General features: G+C 48.6%; 1 protein-coding gene across 1 annotated transcript; it reads right to left on the bottom strand.

Moving 5' to 3' along the window:
* Positions 1–83: 83 nt before the first annotated feature.
* Positions 84–2,452, bottom strand: TMEM160 (transmembrane protein 160). The gene is made up of 3 exons (XM_036834059.1): positions 2,215–2,452; positions 983–1,075; positions 84–437 (listed from the first exon to the last, which is right to left on the bottom strand). The coding sequence occupies exons 1-3, from the start codon at positions 2,420–2,422 to the stop codon at positions 172–174; spliced, it is 567 nt and encodes a 188-aa protein (XP_036689954.1). The 5' UTR covers positions 2,423–2,452; the 3' UTR covers positions 84–171.
* Between the last annotated feature and the right edge of the window lie 16,134 nt (positions 2,453–18,586).

Here is an 18,586-nt window from a genome sequence, read left to right as displayed (position 1 = left end):
TATCTCCGCGTGCCCCCCAGCGCCTTCCGCCCCTACCCTCCTCCTTCTCTCGGCATCCCCGCAAAAGCAACCACCACTCAGAATCGGGAGCGAGGGAAGGGTCAGGTTTTAATGTCCCGGTCCTCGGGCCCCGGCAGTCCAGCGCCCGGCCGTTCCCCGCGGCCCTGCGGCTCACTCCGGTGGCGGCCGGCCCGCCTCGTCCGGCCCTTCCGCCGCGGCGGTCCCATCGTCTTCGGGCACCAGTTCCACGTCCAGCTCCAGCTGGCCCATGTAGAGGCCGACGGCACAAGCCCAGAGCAGGCCGGCGGCCAGCACGGCGCCCACGCCTGCGGCCGCGCCCCCCAGTGAGAGCTGCATGGGCCCCCGCAGCGCCGCCAGGCCCACCACATAGGAGGCGCCGCCCCACACCACACACAGGCCGCCCAACAAGAAGAAGCCTGTGGGACAGAGTGCGGGCCGGCGTCAGGGAGGCTGATCCTGGGGACCCAGGCCGTTCACGGGACTGAGGTGGCGTTAGAAAGGGGATGGGGCACACTCAAGAGCGGGGTAGGGATCAGGGACAGTACAGAGCCAAGGTCGGGGACAGGAGAAGGAATCGGAGGGGTGGCTAGGCTTGGAGGTGGGGGGCTGGTCTGAGAGCAAAGATAAGGTCGGAGGGGAAGGGGCAGGACCAGGCTGGGGGTGGGGCTGGGACAGGGACTCTCATCTTTGTTGAGAAGTCAGATTGGAAAGCATGAGGACCCACAGCCCTGCCCTGAGCCACCCCCTCTGGTGGGTCCAGTGCCCAGGAGGTAGGGATGGGGTGGGTAGAAGGTGGACACTCACAAGTGAAGGTGAGGCCGCTTCCGGTGGGGGAAGAATGAGGGGTTCTAGCGACGTTTACTCTGGGGGGGTGACGGGATGGGGCAGGAGTCTACCTTCCCCAGTGGGGGAGGGAGCGCCCACACTCCCTGGTGGGGGCGACACTGGGGTCTGCACTCACCGTAGGCGGCCTCCCGACCCATATCACTCTGCATGAAGGAGATGACCCCGATGCCTGATGCCAGGAGGCCATTGCGGAACCAGGAGAGGAAGGCTGGAGGGGGTGGGGCGGGGCGGAGAAATCAGCATCAGCCCAAACCCTGCTCTGCAGCCCCCCAGCCCAGACAGTCAAACTGAGGGGCGCCTCTTCATCTCACCACCCAGTCTGGCCCCAAATCCCCACCTTGTCCTGGCGGTCCGCCTACCAAACCCTATCCCCCGAAAACCCTCTCTCGTCTCCATCTCTGAGCCCCTACCCACCCCAAACTCTGCAACACCAAAGATTCAAGACAGTCTGCAGAATCTGGCGGAGGATCTAAGATCAAAATTGCAGAACCTAAATCTGAGGAGAGGAAGGTCCCAAGAGGTCATCTTGGTCAACGTCCTCCCCACGTGTATCCCCAAGGGGTGCCCCCTCACTTCTTCCTCAGACCTCCCGACAAATTTTTACCCCCCCCATCTCCCCCAGGCCTCTCCCAGCCTCCCCCTTCAGTTTTCTGAAACCTCACTATCTGCTGCTGGGTATGCTCTTCCTTGGTGTCATTCACATCCATTCAAGTCCTTGGTGTGGCACTAACGGGGACTAGTCGGGTCACAATCCCCCCACCCCTACCCCATCCTGTACCTACAAGACCAGTCCTCTCCAATCCGGACCCCCACCGCCCACATGAGGCCCCGCCCCCTGCAGCCAGGAGCAGCACGCCCTCCAATCAGCCCAGAGATTTTCTTCTATTGGTTGTTCCGTCTTCTAATCCGCAACTTCCTCCCTCTTCTGTGGGGCTCCACGCTCCCGCTTTATGCAGAGTGGTCGCCTCTTTAATCTGAACTGGCCCCTCCAACGAGGCCCCCTCTTGTAGGCAACTCCCCTGCCCATAGCCCTCTTTGGAAGCCTCTCCCACCCAGACAGCGCAGTTTGATAAGGCTGCCCGTCCTGACCCGACCAACCTCTCCAATCCCTACTGCACCCCATAAACCGGACCCACGGTCCCATCCACAAGCCCTTCTCCTATGCGGACAGACTGCGCTCTTGCAGCCAGCGCTTCCCTGCGCTTACACGGAAGCCCTTCTCCCTCCTGAGCCCGGGCCCCGTTTCCAGCAGAAATCCCACCACCATCCTCCACTCGCGCGCGCGGACATCTCAGCTATGCGGAACCCCCTCTCCCATCCGGGCCGACCCCAGCCACAGCCCCAGACCTGTCTCATGAGCCTTCCGGAGGAGCCAGGCGTCTGCGCGGTCCAGCTCGGACACTGGGGGCGGCGAAGCCCCAGCGCGGGGGCCGTGGCCAGGAGCAAAGGACCCCCGGGCGCCCCCGCTCCGGGGCCGCGGAGGCGGCAGCAGCGCCCCCCGGAAGCGGAGTCGGGCAAGGCGGGCAGCCCGAGCCCACCACCAGCCACCTCCCATGGTTCGCACTACGGCCGCGGCGCACCGCACCGCCCCATGGGCCGCCCGTAGGCTGAAGCGCACGTCCCTCAGGCTTAGCCGCTCATCTATTGGTTTTGCGCGTGCCACTCAGGTCCAGTGCGCATTGTCCACTGGTTGAAATAGCGGTGGTCCCTCCTCTGTCATCTGTGCCGGTACTGTGCGTCCCACCTTGCTTCTGGGGCTGGACTTCGAATCCCAGCGTTCATTGCGCAGGGGGAAGGCCGGTCTTCAGAAGTCGGAGGCGCGAAATCTATCGGGACTTGTAGTTTTTGTTAATACCTTTAATAGCCAAAAAACAAAACAAAACTCGTGGTGCTTAATGTAGAAACTTTGCAAAATCTCGAAGAGCCCAGAGGAGAAAGTAAAATTCAACATTAATCCCACCAATGAGCGGTTACTGCTAATATTTTGTTGTACCGCTATTCCGCCTTTTTTCTAGGCGGGTGTAAAAGGTTGCCGTTTGACAAATTAATTTTTTTCATATGGTAGCAGTCAATCGTGAATATTGACCGGTGGCATTGGATATTTTTCCATAGCATAATTTTTTTTTTATTTTAAAATTTTTATTTATTTTGAACATGGTACAAGATGCAAGTTACAAAGTGGTCTAATGAAAAGTAATTCACATCCTGTGCCCCCAGCCAGTCCCCATCCCCTGTTCCGCAGCAAGTTTAAAGCTTCACACTGATGCATTATAAGGACGTACCACAAGTTATTCCAAGCCCTAGATTGTTTCCAATTTTTCCTGCTATAAACAATTGTTTCCTTTTAGGTCTAAGCCAATGTCTGAGTTGAGAGGGACCTGATTTAACTGTCAGATTTCAGCAGCCAGCTTCCGCCTCTGGGTCCACAGATGGCTTTATATATGCCCTTATTACAGTGTTGTAATGATTTCTATACTTATCTGTCCCTGCCATCAGGCTGTGAGCTTCCAGTGGACTGGGTCCTTGATCAACAGATCTCCATGTCCCTCCATTCAATATAGGTAGGGGACTTGGTAAATAATAATAGCAAACATTTATTAATGACTTTCTCTGTGCCAGGAATTGTGCTAGGCACATTATGTGCATAATGTCATTTAACCCTATCATAACCCTAGGAGTTAAGGATTAGAACATTCCCTCTTTTATAGAGGGAAAAAAACATAAGGCTCAGAGAAGTGAGGTAATAAAAGTTAATGTTTGTTGAGCACTAACCATGTCAGACACTGTGCTCTTCCTTTACATGGATACTCTCATTAAATCCTCAACCCTAGGTAATATGTACCATTATTATCCCCATTTTACAGAGAAGGAAGAGGAGAGGTTTAATTAGTTGCCCTAAATCACACAGTTAATGAAAGTCCAACGCCAAATTACTAGCCACTGTGCCATGCATCTTATACGCATTCATTCATTTAACAAGTGTTTACTGAGAAATTGCTCTCTGACAGCATTATGCTACACATTTGGTATAAATCAGTGAACAGATAAAATTCTCTGCCCTGAACTTCCTCAATCTGATAAAGGGCATCTACAAAAAAACCTGCAACCAGCATCATTCTTAGTTGTAAAATATTTACTACTTTTCCCTTAAAATTGGAAATAAATCAAGGATTTCCACTCCCACCACTTCTGATCAAAATTATATTGGAGATCCTAGCTAGTGCAATAAGGCAAGAAAAAGCAATAAAGGGCATAAAGATCAGATGGAAGAAGTAAAACTGTCAATATTTACATGTGATGCAATGTGGTTTTTTTTGGATGCTCATCTTGTGGGATCTTAGTTCTCTGACCAGGGACAGAACCTGGGCCCTCAGCAGTGAAAGCATGGAGTCCTAACCACTGTACTGCCAGAGAATTCCTGTGATGTGATTGTTTATATAGAAAATTCTAAGGAATCGAAATAACTACTGAAACTAATAAATGAATTTAGCAAGGCTGCAAGATACATGATCAATATACAAAAATCAGTCTTATGTTAATATACTTGCAGGAAACCATTGTAAAGTAGATTTAAAATAATTCCCTTTACAATTAGCATCAAAAACAAAAATACTGGGACTTCCCTGGTGGTCCAGTGGTTAAGATTTCGCCTTCCAGTGCAGAGGGTGCAGGTTTAATCCCTGGTTGGGGAGCTAAGATCCCACGTGCCTCCCAGCCAAAAACCAAAACATAAAACAGAAGCAATATTGTAACAAATGCAATAAAGACTTAAAAAAAAATGGTCCACATCAAAAAAATCTTTAAAAAAATACTTAGGAATAAATTTAACAAAAGATGTGCAAGATTTCTATACTGAAAACTACAAGATACTGTTGAGACACATTAAAGAAGATCTAAATAAATGGACATGTATATACCATGTTCATGGACTGGAAATTTCCTTGCTTTCACGGAGCTTACATTCTAGATCAGTGATCCCCAACATTTTTGGCACCAGGGACAGGTTTCATGGAAGACCAGTTTTCCACAGACGGGGGGGGGGGGGGGGTGGAAGGGTGGTTCAGGTGGTAATGCGAGCGATGAGGAGCGGCAGATGAAGCTTTGCTCTTTGCTCGCTCGCTGCTCACCTCCTGCTGTGCGTGCCTGTTCCTAACAGGCCACCGACCGATACCAGTCCATGGCCTGGGGGTTGGGGACCACTGTTCTAGAGGGGAAGGCAGAAAATAAGCAATAAATATGCTAAATAAGTAAATTCTAGGGAAAGTCTGGGACACTAGAGGAGTCCAGATAAGGCACCTAACCCTGCCTGGATGTGGGGTCAACAGGGGGTGCCTAAGTTGAAACTGGAACTATGAGTAGGCATGGACCAGGTAAAGCATGATCAGAGACTTGCAGAAAGAATCTGGGGCCCAGGAAAGATTCCTGTGAGTGTAGGAAACTGAACATAACAATAAAATAAATGCCGATTATTTACCATCATGAGAGAGTTTCCTTAGTTTCTTGTGGGCAGCTGTGATAATTATATTGTCTGAGATGACCTAGAGTATGTAGAGATCTTTTGAATCCAGAAAAGCAGCTCTCTGCTCTCCCTAACCCCAACCAGAGCAAGGCATCGATAATCTTAACCCTCCAAAATCACCCCATTTAGCTCCTGGGTCACCTTTAATTCCTGATCCTGTGCACTAGGGAGCTATGGCGCTATGGAGGATTTATGCAGGGAACAGACAATGTTTAATTTATCTGTTAAGAAAATCACTCTGTCTCTCTTTGGAGGATGGATTGTAGCAGGGAGAGATCAGAAACTTACAAGAGGACGGGTTACCATATCAAAACCTATCTATTTCTCTCCAATCCTTCCCTAGTCCAAACCCTTGTTATCTTTCACCTGGACACCTGAAAAAAAGCTCATTCAATGATCTAAAGACCGCCCCTAAAGTAGATTCTCCATTTATTAATTCAGCAAATATTTACTGATTACCTACTATGTACCAACCTCTGTTTCAGACACTGAGGATATAGCAGTGAACAAAATAGAAAACTGTCCCAGCCCCTATGGACATGACACTATTGGAGAAGGGAGTCAAAGGAATAATTAATGTAATTTCAGGTAGTGTCAAATCCATGAAGAAAATAAGTCAAGGTGATGAGCTAGAAAATGAGAGAGTGTGGCCGCCAGCCTCTAAGATGATCCAGTGATCTTCACACTTTGTATAGTCCTTCTTTGTTTGTTTTGTTTTCAATTAATTAATTAATTAATTAATTTATTTATTTATTTTTGGCTGCATTGGGTCTTCGTTGCTGTGTGCAGGCTTTCTCTAGTTGTGGCGAGCGGGGGCTACTCTTTGTTGCGGTAAGCAGGCTTCTCACTGCGGTGGTTTCTCTTGTTGCAGAGCATGGGCTCTAGGCATGTGGGCTTCAGTAGTTGTGGCATATGGGCTCAGTAGTTGTGGCTCACAGGCTCTAGAGCGCAGACTCAGTAGTTGTGGCGCATGGGCTTAGCTGCTCTGTGGCATGTGGTATCTTCCTGGACCAGGGCTTGAACCTGTGTCCCCTGCATTGGAAGATGGATTCTTAACCACTGTGCCACCAGGGAAGTCCCTGTTTTGTTTTGTTTTGTTTTGTTTTTTAATTTATTTGGCCGCACCGGATCTTAGCTGCAGCACGCGGGATCTTCGTTGCCACGTGCAGAATCTAGTTCCCTGACCAGGGATCAACCCCGGGCCCCCTGCATTGGGAGCGCAGAGTCTTAACCACTGGACCACCAGGGAAGTCCCCTGTATAGTCTCTTGCCACATCCAATCAGGACTGCTCTGTGTGACTAATAGAATGCTGTGGAAGTGACAGAATGTGACTTCCAAGGCTGGATCCCAAAAGACATTACAACTTCCACCTTGGTCTCTTGAATCACCTTTTCTGTGGGAAACTGGCTGCCACATTGTGAGGACACTCAAGCATCTTTGCGGAGAGGCCCACATGGAGAGGAACTGAGGCCCTAGCCAACAGCCAGCAACAGCTTGCCAGCCACACAGGTGAACCTCCTTGGAAGTGGACCCTACAGTCCCTGTCAAGTCTTTGGATGACCACAGCCCCAGCCCAAGGTCATGGGAGACCCCGAGCCAGAACCACCCAGCTAAGCCACTCCTGTAGGATTCCTGACCCACAGAAACTATGTGTGATAATACATTTATTGTTTTAAATCGCTAAGTTTTGAGGATGTGACATGTGAGTAGTAATCTGAGTAACAAGAAGGAGTCAGCCATGAGGTCATGAGGAGGAGGGGTGCTCCAGTCAGAGAGGATAGCAAGTGCAAAGGCCCTGAGGCCGGAGCGTGCTTGACACACTGGGGAAATAGCCAGGAGGCCAGTATGTTTAGAGCAGAACTAAGCAATGGGGAGAGTGGGAGGAGAGGACGTCGGAGAGAGAATGGGGGGCAGGGATGGGTTATTGGGGTCTGGTGGGCCATAGTGTGTGATGGGAGCCAGTGGGAGATTTTGAGCTGGGGTGTAGCATGATCTGATGTATGTCTTTTGAATGTGGTGCTGAGGGCTCAGTGGAAAACGGACTTAGCAGCTGGAAGATTTTTTAATTAATTGATTAATTTGGCTGCACCGGGTCTTAGTTGCGGCACGTGGGATCTTCATTGCCACATCTGGGATCTTTGTTGCGTCATGTGGGATCTTTTAGGTGCAGCATACGGGATCTTTTAGTTGTGACATGCCGGATCTAGTTCCAGGACCGGGGATTGAACCCAGCCCCCTGTACTGGGAGCGCGGAGTCTTAACCACTGGACCACCAGGGAAGTCCCCGGAAGAGATTTTAAATGAGCATCAAGTGACGTTTCTCCGCAGCTTAAACCCTCCTATGAGGGTGAAGATCTTCCACAGCTTTCCATCACCCGCCAGAACCATGGCTGCAAGGCCGGCTAGGCCAGGCCCCTGTCGACCTCTGCTCCTTCCTCTCCTACTGGGAAGAGCTTGGATTTTACGGAGGGAGAGGCAGGTTGGGGGGTTAAACTTGGGGAGGGAATTCAAATGGGCTGTACTAGATAGTCTGCCTGCTAGCAGTGAATGCTAAGCATTAAATGGGCTTAAATGGGAACTGAAAATATTTGAAACACATTTTTCACATTTTTGGCTGATGAAAGGTTTTAGGCAGATGAGAAAGGAGAGAAAAAAAAAAGATTAAAGGGTCATTGCAGAGAAAACAAATCCTCTTTAAAGAGACAGAGCTGGCCAGTTGCTTCTGCACTTGTGATTCCATCAGTGGTTCTAAAACGAATCAATCGGGAGCTTTAAGAAAAACATTAACGCTCCAGCCCCATCTTGGAGTAACAAAGTCAGGACCTGCGGATCGGAGGGTGAGATCAGGCATTGGTATCCTTTTACAGTGAATATATTTTTATTCATCACAAGAAAAGAAAATATAATTATGCGATGCGATGGAGGTGCTCCAACACTGCAGTGGTAATCATACTGCAATATGTAATTGTATGTATAGATCAAGGTGTATCAAATCATCACAGTTACAATACAAACTTATACAGTGTTATAGGTCAATTATATCTCCATTTTTAATTTTTTTTTTTTTTTTTTTTTTGCCACGCCACGCAGCTTGTGGGATTTTAGTTCCCTGACCAGGGATTCAACCTAGGCCCTCGGCAGTGAGAGTGTGGAGTCCTAACCACTGGACCACCAGGGAATTCCCTAAACATTTTTTTAAAGAATATATTTTTATCAAGAACTGACTAAAAAAAAAAAAAAAAAGGGACTTCCTTGGTGGCACAGTGGCTAAGAATCCGCCTGCCAATGCAGGGGACACAGGTTCAAGCCCTGGTCCGGGAAGATCCCACATGCCATGGAGCAACTAAGCCTGTGCTCACAACTACTGAGCCTGCGCTCTAGGGCCTGCAAGCCACAACTACTGAGCCCGTGTGCCACAACTACTGAAGCCCACCCGCCTAGAGCCCATGCTCCGCAACAACAGAAACCACCACAATAAGAAGCTCGCGCACCGCAACAAAGAGTAGCCCCTGCTTGCCGCAACTAGAGAAAGCCCACTTGCAGCAATGAAGACCCAATGTAGCCAAAAATAAATAAATACATTTATTAAAAAAAAAAAAAGAACTGACTAGATGGGGACTTCCCTGGTGGCGCAGTGGATAAGACTCCGTGCTCCCAATGCAGGGGGCCTGGGTTTGATCCCTGGTCAGGGAATGAGATCCCACATGCATGCTGCAACTAAGAGTTCACATGCCACAACTAAGGAGACTGCCTGCTGCAACTAACAAGCCCACGTGCTGCAACTAAGGAGACTGCCTGCCGCAACTAAGGCCTGGTACAAGCAAATAACTAACTAACTAACTAACTATATATATATATATATATATATATATATATATATATATATATATATATATATATATATAAAGGAACTGACTAGATGTCAGGGACTGTTCCAACACCCATGGACACAACAATGAACCCAATGAACCAAGGAGATAAACGATCAGCTTTGGTGGCAGGACATTTCAGAGTGTGCAGGGGAATTACAATGTCAAGTTGTGAAAACCACAAATAAGGCATTTATTCAGGTTGTCCTTGAACAAGATTTCAACATTTTGTCCAACCAGCTGTTCACGGCCCATCTCTCACCCTCTGTTTTGCTCTACGCAAACGTGTCTGGCTTGCCTCCTCCCCCCGGGCCCTCAACTGTAGCTTCCCTCGCTTCCGAAGGACCGAAAGGTGGGACATGCCCCCTCGTCAGCTTCTCCTGAGAACCCGCTAACCCCAGGAAGACACACTTCCTGTGTGTCTTGCAAACCACTGTGATTACTTTTCCTCATCTAGGCAACTTCCCCTTGACTGCGAAACCCTCTTACCCTAGACAAGCAATGTCTTTTTCTGTCTGATTTTTGAGATGCTTGCAGATTTTTTTGTGTGTGTGTGTGTTTTTTTGGCTGCACCACACGGCTTGTAGGATCTTAGTTCCCCGACCAGGGATTGAACCTGGACCCTTGGCAGTGAAAGAGCAGAGTCTTAACCACTGGACCGCCAGGGAATTCCCGCTTGCAGATTTCGGAGCTCTACTGCAGTGGGCTTTTTGAATAAATTAACTCAGTCCGGAATATTTGACACCTCCAGAAAGTCCTTGTGTGTTCTTCATTAGGTTACTTCCGAGATACCTTCTAGTTTTTTATCGCTCTTGGGAAGGTTATCTGATTTTCTGTTAATTTCCTGGTTGGTTATTGCTGGTATATAGCATTTTTCTTGACTAAATAACACCTCTCCACTTTTTATCCTCCCCACACCCAGATATTCTCTTCCTTGTAAAAATGACTTCAAGGATGTACTCCAGAAAGTGAACATGTGAATCCAGGGAAGAGGAGGCTATGGGTTGTGAGGGTTTTACATGTGAGGGAACAAGGTCTCCCTGTGACAACAATCTGAATAACTTGCTTTATGAGATTCTGGGTAATACTTACTTTCTTCTTCCCACTTTTTTGGGGGGAGGAGGGAGTTTTCCAAAAAATTTTACCATTAAGATTGTTTTGGGGACTTCCCTGGTGGCGCAGTGGTTAAGAATCCGCCTGCCAATGCAGGGGACATGGGTTCAAGCCCTGGTCCGGGAAGATCCCATATGCCGCAGAGCAACTAAGCCCATGTGCCACAACTACTAAGCCTGCACTCTAGAGCCTGTGAGCCACAACTACTGAGCCTGCGTGCCACAACTACTGAAGCCCACGCGCCTAGAGCCCGTGCTCAGCAACGAGAGAAGCCACTGCAATAAGAAGCCCACGCACCGCAACAAACAGTAGCCCCCCACTTGCCACAACTAGAGAAAGCCCGCGCGCAGCAACGAAGACCCAACGCAGCCAAGAATAAATAAATAAATTTAAAAAAAAAGAAAAGAAAGAATCCGCCTGCCAATTCAGGGCACACGGGTTCGAGCCCTGCTCCGGGAAGATCCCACATGCCGCGGAGCAACTAAGCCCGTGCGCCACAACTACTGAGCCTGCGCTCTAGAGCCCTCGAGCCACAACTACTGAGCCCGCGTGCCACAACTATTGAAGCCTACGCGCCTAGAGCCTGTGCTCCGCAACAAGAGAAGCCACCGCAATGAGAAGCCCGTGTACCTCACGAAGAGTAGCTCCCACTCACCGCAACTAGAGAAAGCCCGCGCGCAGCAATGAAGACCCAATAAATAAATAAAATTTTTAAAAAAAGATTGCTTTTGTAACCTGGGGTGGGGGGTGGGAGAGAGGAGAAATGTCATTTTGGGTTTTTTCCCCAGCTTTATTGAGATATAATTGGTGTATAAGATTGGGTTTAAGATGTACAGTGTGATGATTTGATATACATATATATTGCGAAATGCGTATCACAATATAATGTTAGCTAACACCTCACTCACTTCACACGGGTACCATTCTTTTCAGTGTGTGTTGAGAACATTTAAGATCTGTTTTTCTGTGCTTTCACTGCCGAGGGTGCGTGTTCAGTCCCTGGTGGGGGAACTAAGATCCTGCCAGCCGCGTGGCACGGTAAAGAAAAAAAGTTAAAAGATCTACTGTCTTAGCAACTTTCAAGTATACAAGAGAGTACTGTACTGTACTCATTAGATCCCCACAATGCATTCATCTTCTAACTGGAAGTCTGTATCCTTTGCCCACCTTCACCTATTTCCCAAGAAACGTCATTCTGAAAGCAGAAATGTCAGGGCAGGCCAAGCCGCAGGGAGTGGCTGGGGCCCTTCCCATTGCCCCCTGAGCTGTTCTATTCCCTATGGTTTCCTGGATGTTTGCCTCGGCTTCAGCGTCCTATCCATCTCTGGACCTGGATATCCCTCTGGTGGACACAGACTTTCCACCCACCTGTGGTAAGGAAGAGAGACATGAGGAGATGAAACGGAGGGGTTTGAAGGCTCTGGATGGGAGCCTTGTTCTCCCTGCCCCTCAGACCCCACCTAACCCTGAACTGCTCATCCATCTCTCTGCTAAAAGCAACTCCCCTTTCTGATCTCACGACTTCGCCCCCCCAGGCTGCCAGACCTTCCCTCCCTCCACCTTTGTGTCTCCTTCTGGGATTCTTGGGGGTCCCCTCACACAGTCCCTTCCCCTCCCTCCCACTTCCTTGGCCCCCAGCCCATCCAAGGATCAAGACTCTCCTTTAGTGTCTCCACTTACCTGAAAATTATCCTACTACACTGATTTGGTTAGAACAAGAGAATTTTCTGCGAAATGCTAGTAAATTGTCATCATCAGTCTACAAATCTATGATTTCCATGTGAATGATGTCCTTTTAGGTGCGATGTCCTTGTTCAGTGTTAAACCTGCACAACTGTACAAGGCGATCATATGTCCTATACACCTGGCAGATGCCCAGAGAGCTGGGTCTTTCCTGGACACCCATCCATCCATCCACTCCCTCTCCAGGCTTTCCTGCGTTCCTCTCCCACAAGATGTGGTCTGTGTGTTTAGCTCTTAGATGACCGCTGGCTTGGAGCACTGGCTATTTGTCTTAACAAAGTCCTTCATGAAGACACATCAGATCATCCATGATGTGTAGCAGAAGCAACAGACAGAAGGCTGGATAAAGTGAGCTGTGTGGGGAAGAGAAAGGTGAAGTAGAGCCCTGTCAGGGAAGATGCAGAGCTTGCTCTTCCAATTTCTGGGACACACTGGGGAGAAAGGGAGGTGCCCAGGGTGAAGCAGGGCTTAGTGGGAAGGGGTCACCTCCCCCCTCCCCTCTTCCTCCACCAGCTTGTCCCATCTCCTCCTCACTGCAGACCCTCCTCTATAGTTGCGCTGTGACTCTGAGGACACCACAGGGTGACGGCTGGGTCCCCTACAAGAGTAACAGCTCACGCAGCAGAAGGTTTCACATGCCGCTCAAAGACAGCAGATGCCTGGGGCACGAAAAAGAGAGTCAGTATGTTAGATCCACACTTGCTGCCTTCCTATACCTTCCTCTCTACAACAGGGGCCAGAAGCCTGCAAACTACATTTCTCCATCTCCTTTGCCAGCTGGTTTCCTGTTAGTTTCTGGCAGTTGGAAGGCATAAAAAGCAAGAAGTTTTTTCTCCCCCTGGCTTCTGGTGACGCCCTGAGGGATGGTTACCAAGCTCAAGCTCCAGGAGCCCTGCCCAGGCAGCCTGGTTCCTACTTCAGTAACGTAACAGTCTCTGGGTGACACCATCATTTTCTTGTTACACTGACCCTGGGGATCCTAGCAGCTTCCTGCAGCTACTAATCGGTGGTAACCCGATTATGCCTCTTTTACTCCTCCAGCCCTTCCAGCCTCTTGGTGTCCAATTCCCTGTATTACATTCCCTTTGGTTTAAATGCCTGGAGTGGTTTCAGTTTTCCTGATCAGATACTGATCAAGAGGGAAGAAAAGGCATCGCTCTGGATTCCTCTGACAACCGCAAGCCCTGGGGCATGGCATCTCTTCCTTGGAGCTGCTCTCTCTCCCCAAGAGTAAGATGACTCTGGAGCCAGACTGTCTGTATTTGGAGACTGACTTTGCCACTCAGTAGCTGTTGATCTAGGACAAGTTGCTTAGTCTCTCTGGGCCTCAATTTCTTCATTTGTGAAATGGGAACATAATAAGACCTACTTCATGGAGTTCTGAAAATTATTCAGTACATGCAAACACCCAGACCAGGGCCAGCACCATCTCACGTACTGTGTGTGTATGTGTTAGCGGTTATTGTTTTAGTACATGTGATAGCATATGAGGCCTTAAAATGGTTCTGGCTCTCTGTTGTATACCGACTCAGGTGACCCCAGGTAAGTTAGTTCCCTGTCTGTTTTTTTCCGTTCCCTGTAAAGTGAGGATTTAGCATGGAATGGTAGAACAGAGTTACGCAGTTTTCTGTGTATATAATCTAATCTTCTTAGGAGCTACGTTTTTCTTTTGTTTTGTTTTGTTTGTTTGTTTGTTGGCTGCACAGCTTGCGGGATCTTAGTTCCCTGACCAGGGAGTAAACCTAGTGTTCCCTGCAGTGGAAGCACCAGAGAAGCCCTGGAATTTCTTATTTAACTTTTTATTAAAGCATCACACACATCCAGAAAAGTACAAAGATCACGGCACATAACTCGATGAATTCTTTAAAGATCATGGCACATAACTCGATGAATTTTTTAAAAATCACACCCCACATCACCAGCTCCCCGATTGAGAAATAAACATGATCAGTACCCCCAGGGGACCCTTCGAGCCCCTTCTTAGTCACTGTAGCCACTGCCAAGGGTAAGCCCCTGAATGACTTTAATACCACAGGTTAGTTTAGTCTGTGTATTTGTTTCCCATGGCTGATGTTATAAATTACCACGAAGTTAGTGGCTGAAAGCAAATGCAAATTAATTTTTTTGTTAACAATTCTAGAGATCAGACATCTAAAATCAAGGTGTTGGGACTTCCCTGGTGGCGCAGTGGTTAAGAATCCGCCTGCTAATGCAGGGGACACGGGTTCAAGCCCTGGTCCAGGAAGATCCCACATGCCACAGAGCAACTAAGCCCACGTGCCACAGCTACTGAGCCTGTGCTCTAGAACCCACGAGCCACAACTACTGAGCCCGCGTGCTGCAACTACTAAACTCTGCGCGCCTAGAGCCCGTGCTCCGCAACAAGAGAAGCCACTGCAATGAGAAGCCTGCGCACCGCAACGAAGAGTAGCCCCCGTTCGCCGCAACTAGAGAAAGCCTGCGTGCAGCAACGAAGACCCAATGCAGCCAAAAATAAATAAATAAAATAAATAAAAATTTTAAAAATAAATAAAATAAAATCAAGGTGTCGGGGCTTCCCTGGTGGCGCAGTGGTGGAGAATCTGCCTGCCAATGCAGGGGACACGGGTTCGAGCCCTGGTCTGGGAAGATCCCACATGCCGCGGAGCAACTAGGCCCGTGAGCCACAACTACTGAGCCTGCGCGTCTGGAGCCTGTGCTCCGCAACAAGAGAGGCCACGATAGTGAGAGGCCTGCGCACCGCGATGAAGAGTGGCCCCCGCTCGCCACAACTAGAGAAAGCCCTCGCACAGAAACGAAGACCCAACACAGCCAAAAATAAAATAAATAAATAATAAATAAATAAATAAATAAATTTTTTAAAAAATGTTTAAAAAAAAATCAAGGTGTCAGCAGGGCTGCTCTCCTTCTAAAGGCTCCAGGGGAGAATCTGTTTCCTTGCCTTTTCCAGCTTCAAGAAGCTACTTTCACTCCTTGGCTCGTGGCCCCTTCCTGGAATCACACCAACCTCTGCTTCCATTGCTACATCTACTACTCTGATCTCCTGCTTCTCTCTTATAAGGACCCTTGTGATTACACTGGGCCCGCCCAGATAATGTAGGCTCATCTCCCCATCTCAAGATCCTTAACTCAGTCACATCAGCAAAGTTTCTTTGCCATGGAATGTAGCATTCACAGGTTCCAGGAATTAGGACGCGGACGGAAGTGTTCTTATAAGAGGGAGGCAGGAGGATCAGTTAATAGAAGAAAACGTGACAACAGAAGCAAGAGGTCAATTCTCCCCTGAGCGCTCCAGAAAGAACACCGCCCTGCCAACACTTTTATTTTATTTTATTTTATTTTTGTGGTCACGCTGCGTGGCTTGTGGGATCTTAGTTCCCCGGCCAGCAATTGAACCTGGGCCCTGGCAGTGAAAGTGCAGAGTCCTAACCACTGGACCACCAGGGAATTCCCCCAACACCTTGATTTTAGACTTCTGGTCTTCAGAACTATAAGAGAATAAATTTGCATTGTTTTTAAGCCACTGAGTTTGTCATAATTTGTTACAGTTACAACAGTGAACAAATACAGTTATCAAGCTTGACAATGAATACAGTTGCCAGAAAGTGGGAGGTCTTGAGAGGAAAGTAAATGGCATGATTTGTAATTTTAAAAAAATATTTATTTATTTATTTATTTATTTTAGCTCCGCTGATTCTTAGTTGCGGGACACGGGATCTTCATCGCGGCACGTGAGCTTTTTATAGTTGTGGCATGTGGACTCCTAGTCGCGGCGGGCAGACTTAGTTGCAGCATGCATGTGGGATCTAGTTCCTTGACCAGGGATCGAACCCAGGCCCCCAGCATTGGGAGAGCAGGAGACTTACCCACTGGACCACCAGGGAAGTCCCATGATTTGTAATTGTAATCATTCTAACAAGGAGCCCCAGCTAGGGTTTAGAGCTGTGCCGTCCAACGTGGCAGGCACTGGGCACATGTGGCTCTTTAAATTTAAACTTAAAAATGAGAAGTCAGTGTCTCAGTTGCACTGGCCACACTTCAAGTGCTCAGTGGCCACATGTGCCCAGTGGCTGTCATATTGGACAGCACTGGAGAGAGAACATTTTCATCATTGTGGAACATTCTAGTGGGCACTGCTGGTTGAGAGAATCAGACACAGAGAATGAGGTGTCATAGTATTTAGAAGAGCAGCCTGAAAGTAAGGGGGAGGGAAGGGAGCAGGAAGTTGGCAGGAAATACCTAAAGTTGACATATTTCGAGAGAAACAGAGTAACCACCAGAAGAAATAAGAAAGAATGTGAAAGCTTTTGCTTTTCAGGTGGGCTACTGGGGATATGGTGGAATGGACCGGGTGGGCGCTAAGGACTGAACTGTGTCTTCCCAAAATTCCTATGTTGAAGCTCTAACCCTCAATGTGACTGTATTTGGAGATGGGGCCTTTAAGGAGGTAATTAAGGTTACATGAGGTCATAGGTTGGGGCCCTGATCCAATAGGATTAGGGTCCTTAGAGGAGACACCAGTTTTCTCCCTCTCTCTCGGCCCAACAAACCCTCATCCCTGGGTCCCACCCCACCCCACCCCCAGCTCACTCATTGGCTGGAACAGGCTTAGGGGCGTGGCCTCCACACAAACCTGGTGGTGAATCTCTGGGTGCCACAACCGAGGCCTTAAGATAATGACGCTCCCTGCGGTGAGAGATCCAAGCCACCACACCTCCTCAGCTGGCAGTGTAGCCCGTGGCATGGCACCTGCAAACAATGAGGGATGCCTGGGAGAAATGGGGAGGGCTGATGTGGAAAACATTAGTCCTGGTCTCCAAATATTTCCAGCTCTCTGCCTCCTGGCCACTTGGTAGAATTGCACCTCCCCATCCCCTTGAAGTTAGGCTGGCCCCCTTACTCGCTTTAGCTAATGAAACGTAGCCAAAGCAAAGTCCTTGGCTTTGGGGAGGAAGCATTTAAGAGCTGGTGGGCTCTTCTCCACCTCCCTCACTGCTGCCAAGTTGTTCCAGGGGTAGTGCTTCAGCCAACCTGGGTGCCTCGGTGACTGCAATGAGCAGAGCCTCCTGCTGACCTGTGGATGAGCCACTGAGGTTTGGGAGTCTGTGTTTCTGCAGCATAAACTCGCCCGTCCTTACCAATACAACTGATATGCTCCAAATCTTAAAAAAAAAAAAAAAATTGTTGGGCTCCCCTGGTGGCACAGTGGTTAAGAATCCGCCTGCCAAAGCAGGGGACACGGGTTTGAGCCTTGGTCCGGGAAGATCCCACGTGCCACGGAGCAACTAAGCCCGTGCACCACAACTACTGAGCCTGTGCTCTGGAGCCCATGAGCCACAACTACTGAGCACACGCGCCACAACTACTGAAGCCCGCGCACCTAGAGCCTGTGCTCCGCGACAAGAGAAGCCACTGCAATGAGAAGCCCGCGCACCGCAACGAAGAGTAGCCCCCGCTCGCTGCAACTAGAGAAAGCCCGCACACAGCAACGAAGGCCCAACGCAGCCAAAAATAAATAAATAAAATAAATAACTTTATTTAAAAAAAAAAATTTGTTTCCGAGTATCGTTAAGAAATGCTCACCAGGCTCACACCATGGACAATGCTGTTGGGAGAAAAAGCAGCTAGCTCATTTTCCCCTAGGTGGGTCTTTTGCAAATACCCAGTAAAGTGTTCCTAGGGATCTTACTGACTGATCATATCTCATCCAAAAGGTTTTATTGCTAGGTGAGAAATACTCTAGTAGCAGCAAGCGTGGCACACGCATCCCAGGACAGATGTCAGAGGGAGTTGGTAAGGTCCTACAGGACCATCAGACCCTTCTCTGCCCGCATCCCTGGAACCAGCTGAAAGAGTAGTGTAGGGGGTTAAAGGGTGGCCCCCCCAAATATATGTTCACATCCTAAGCCTCTGAACCTATCAATATGACCTTTTTTTGGAAAAAGGATCTTTTCAGATGTAATGCTTAATAATGAGTTTTCTTTTGGGGTGGTGAAAACATTTTGGAACTAAAAAAAAGGTGATGGCTGTACAACACTGTGAATGTACTAAGTGCTACTGAATTGTTCATTGTAAAATGGTTAATTTTATGTGAATTTCACCTCAATTAAAAATAGTAATGTTAAATACATTACAAAATAAAGTGCTGGCAAAGATGTAGAGCAAGTGGAAGTCTCATTCACTGTGCTGGGAATTGTAACATGGTATGACCAGTTTGGAAGACAGTTTGGCAGTCTCATAAAACTCAGTGTTCACCTGCTCTATGACCCAGCAATCTCCGTCCTAGGTATTTACCAAGAGAAATGAACCGTATGGTCACACAGAGACCTGTACACAAATATGTTTACCGCAGCTTTATTTATAACAGCCCCAAAGTAGAAATGGCCAAATATCCCTCAGCAGTGGGGTGAGGGAGTGATTGTGGTCCACGTCTCAAGGGGGCACTACACTGCTATGAAGCAATGAGCTGCCGAT

The sequence above is a fragment of the Balaenoptera musculus genome, chromosome 19, assembly GCF_009873245.2.
Source record: "Balaenoptera musculus isolate JJ_BM4_2016_0621 chromosome 19, mBalMus1.pri.v3, whole genome shotgun sequence".
Taxonomy (NCBI): Eukaryota; Metazoa; Chordata; class Mammalia; order Artiodactyla; family Balaenopteridae; genus Balaenoptera; species Balaenoptera musculus.
The sequence above is the reverse complement of the archived record's forward strand: the minus strand, read 5'-3'. Positions and strand labels throughout refer to the sequence as shown.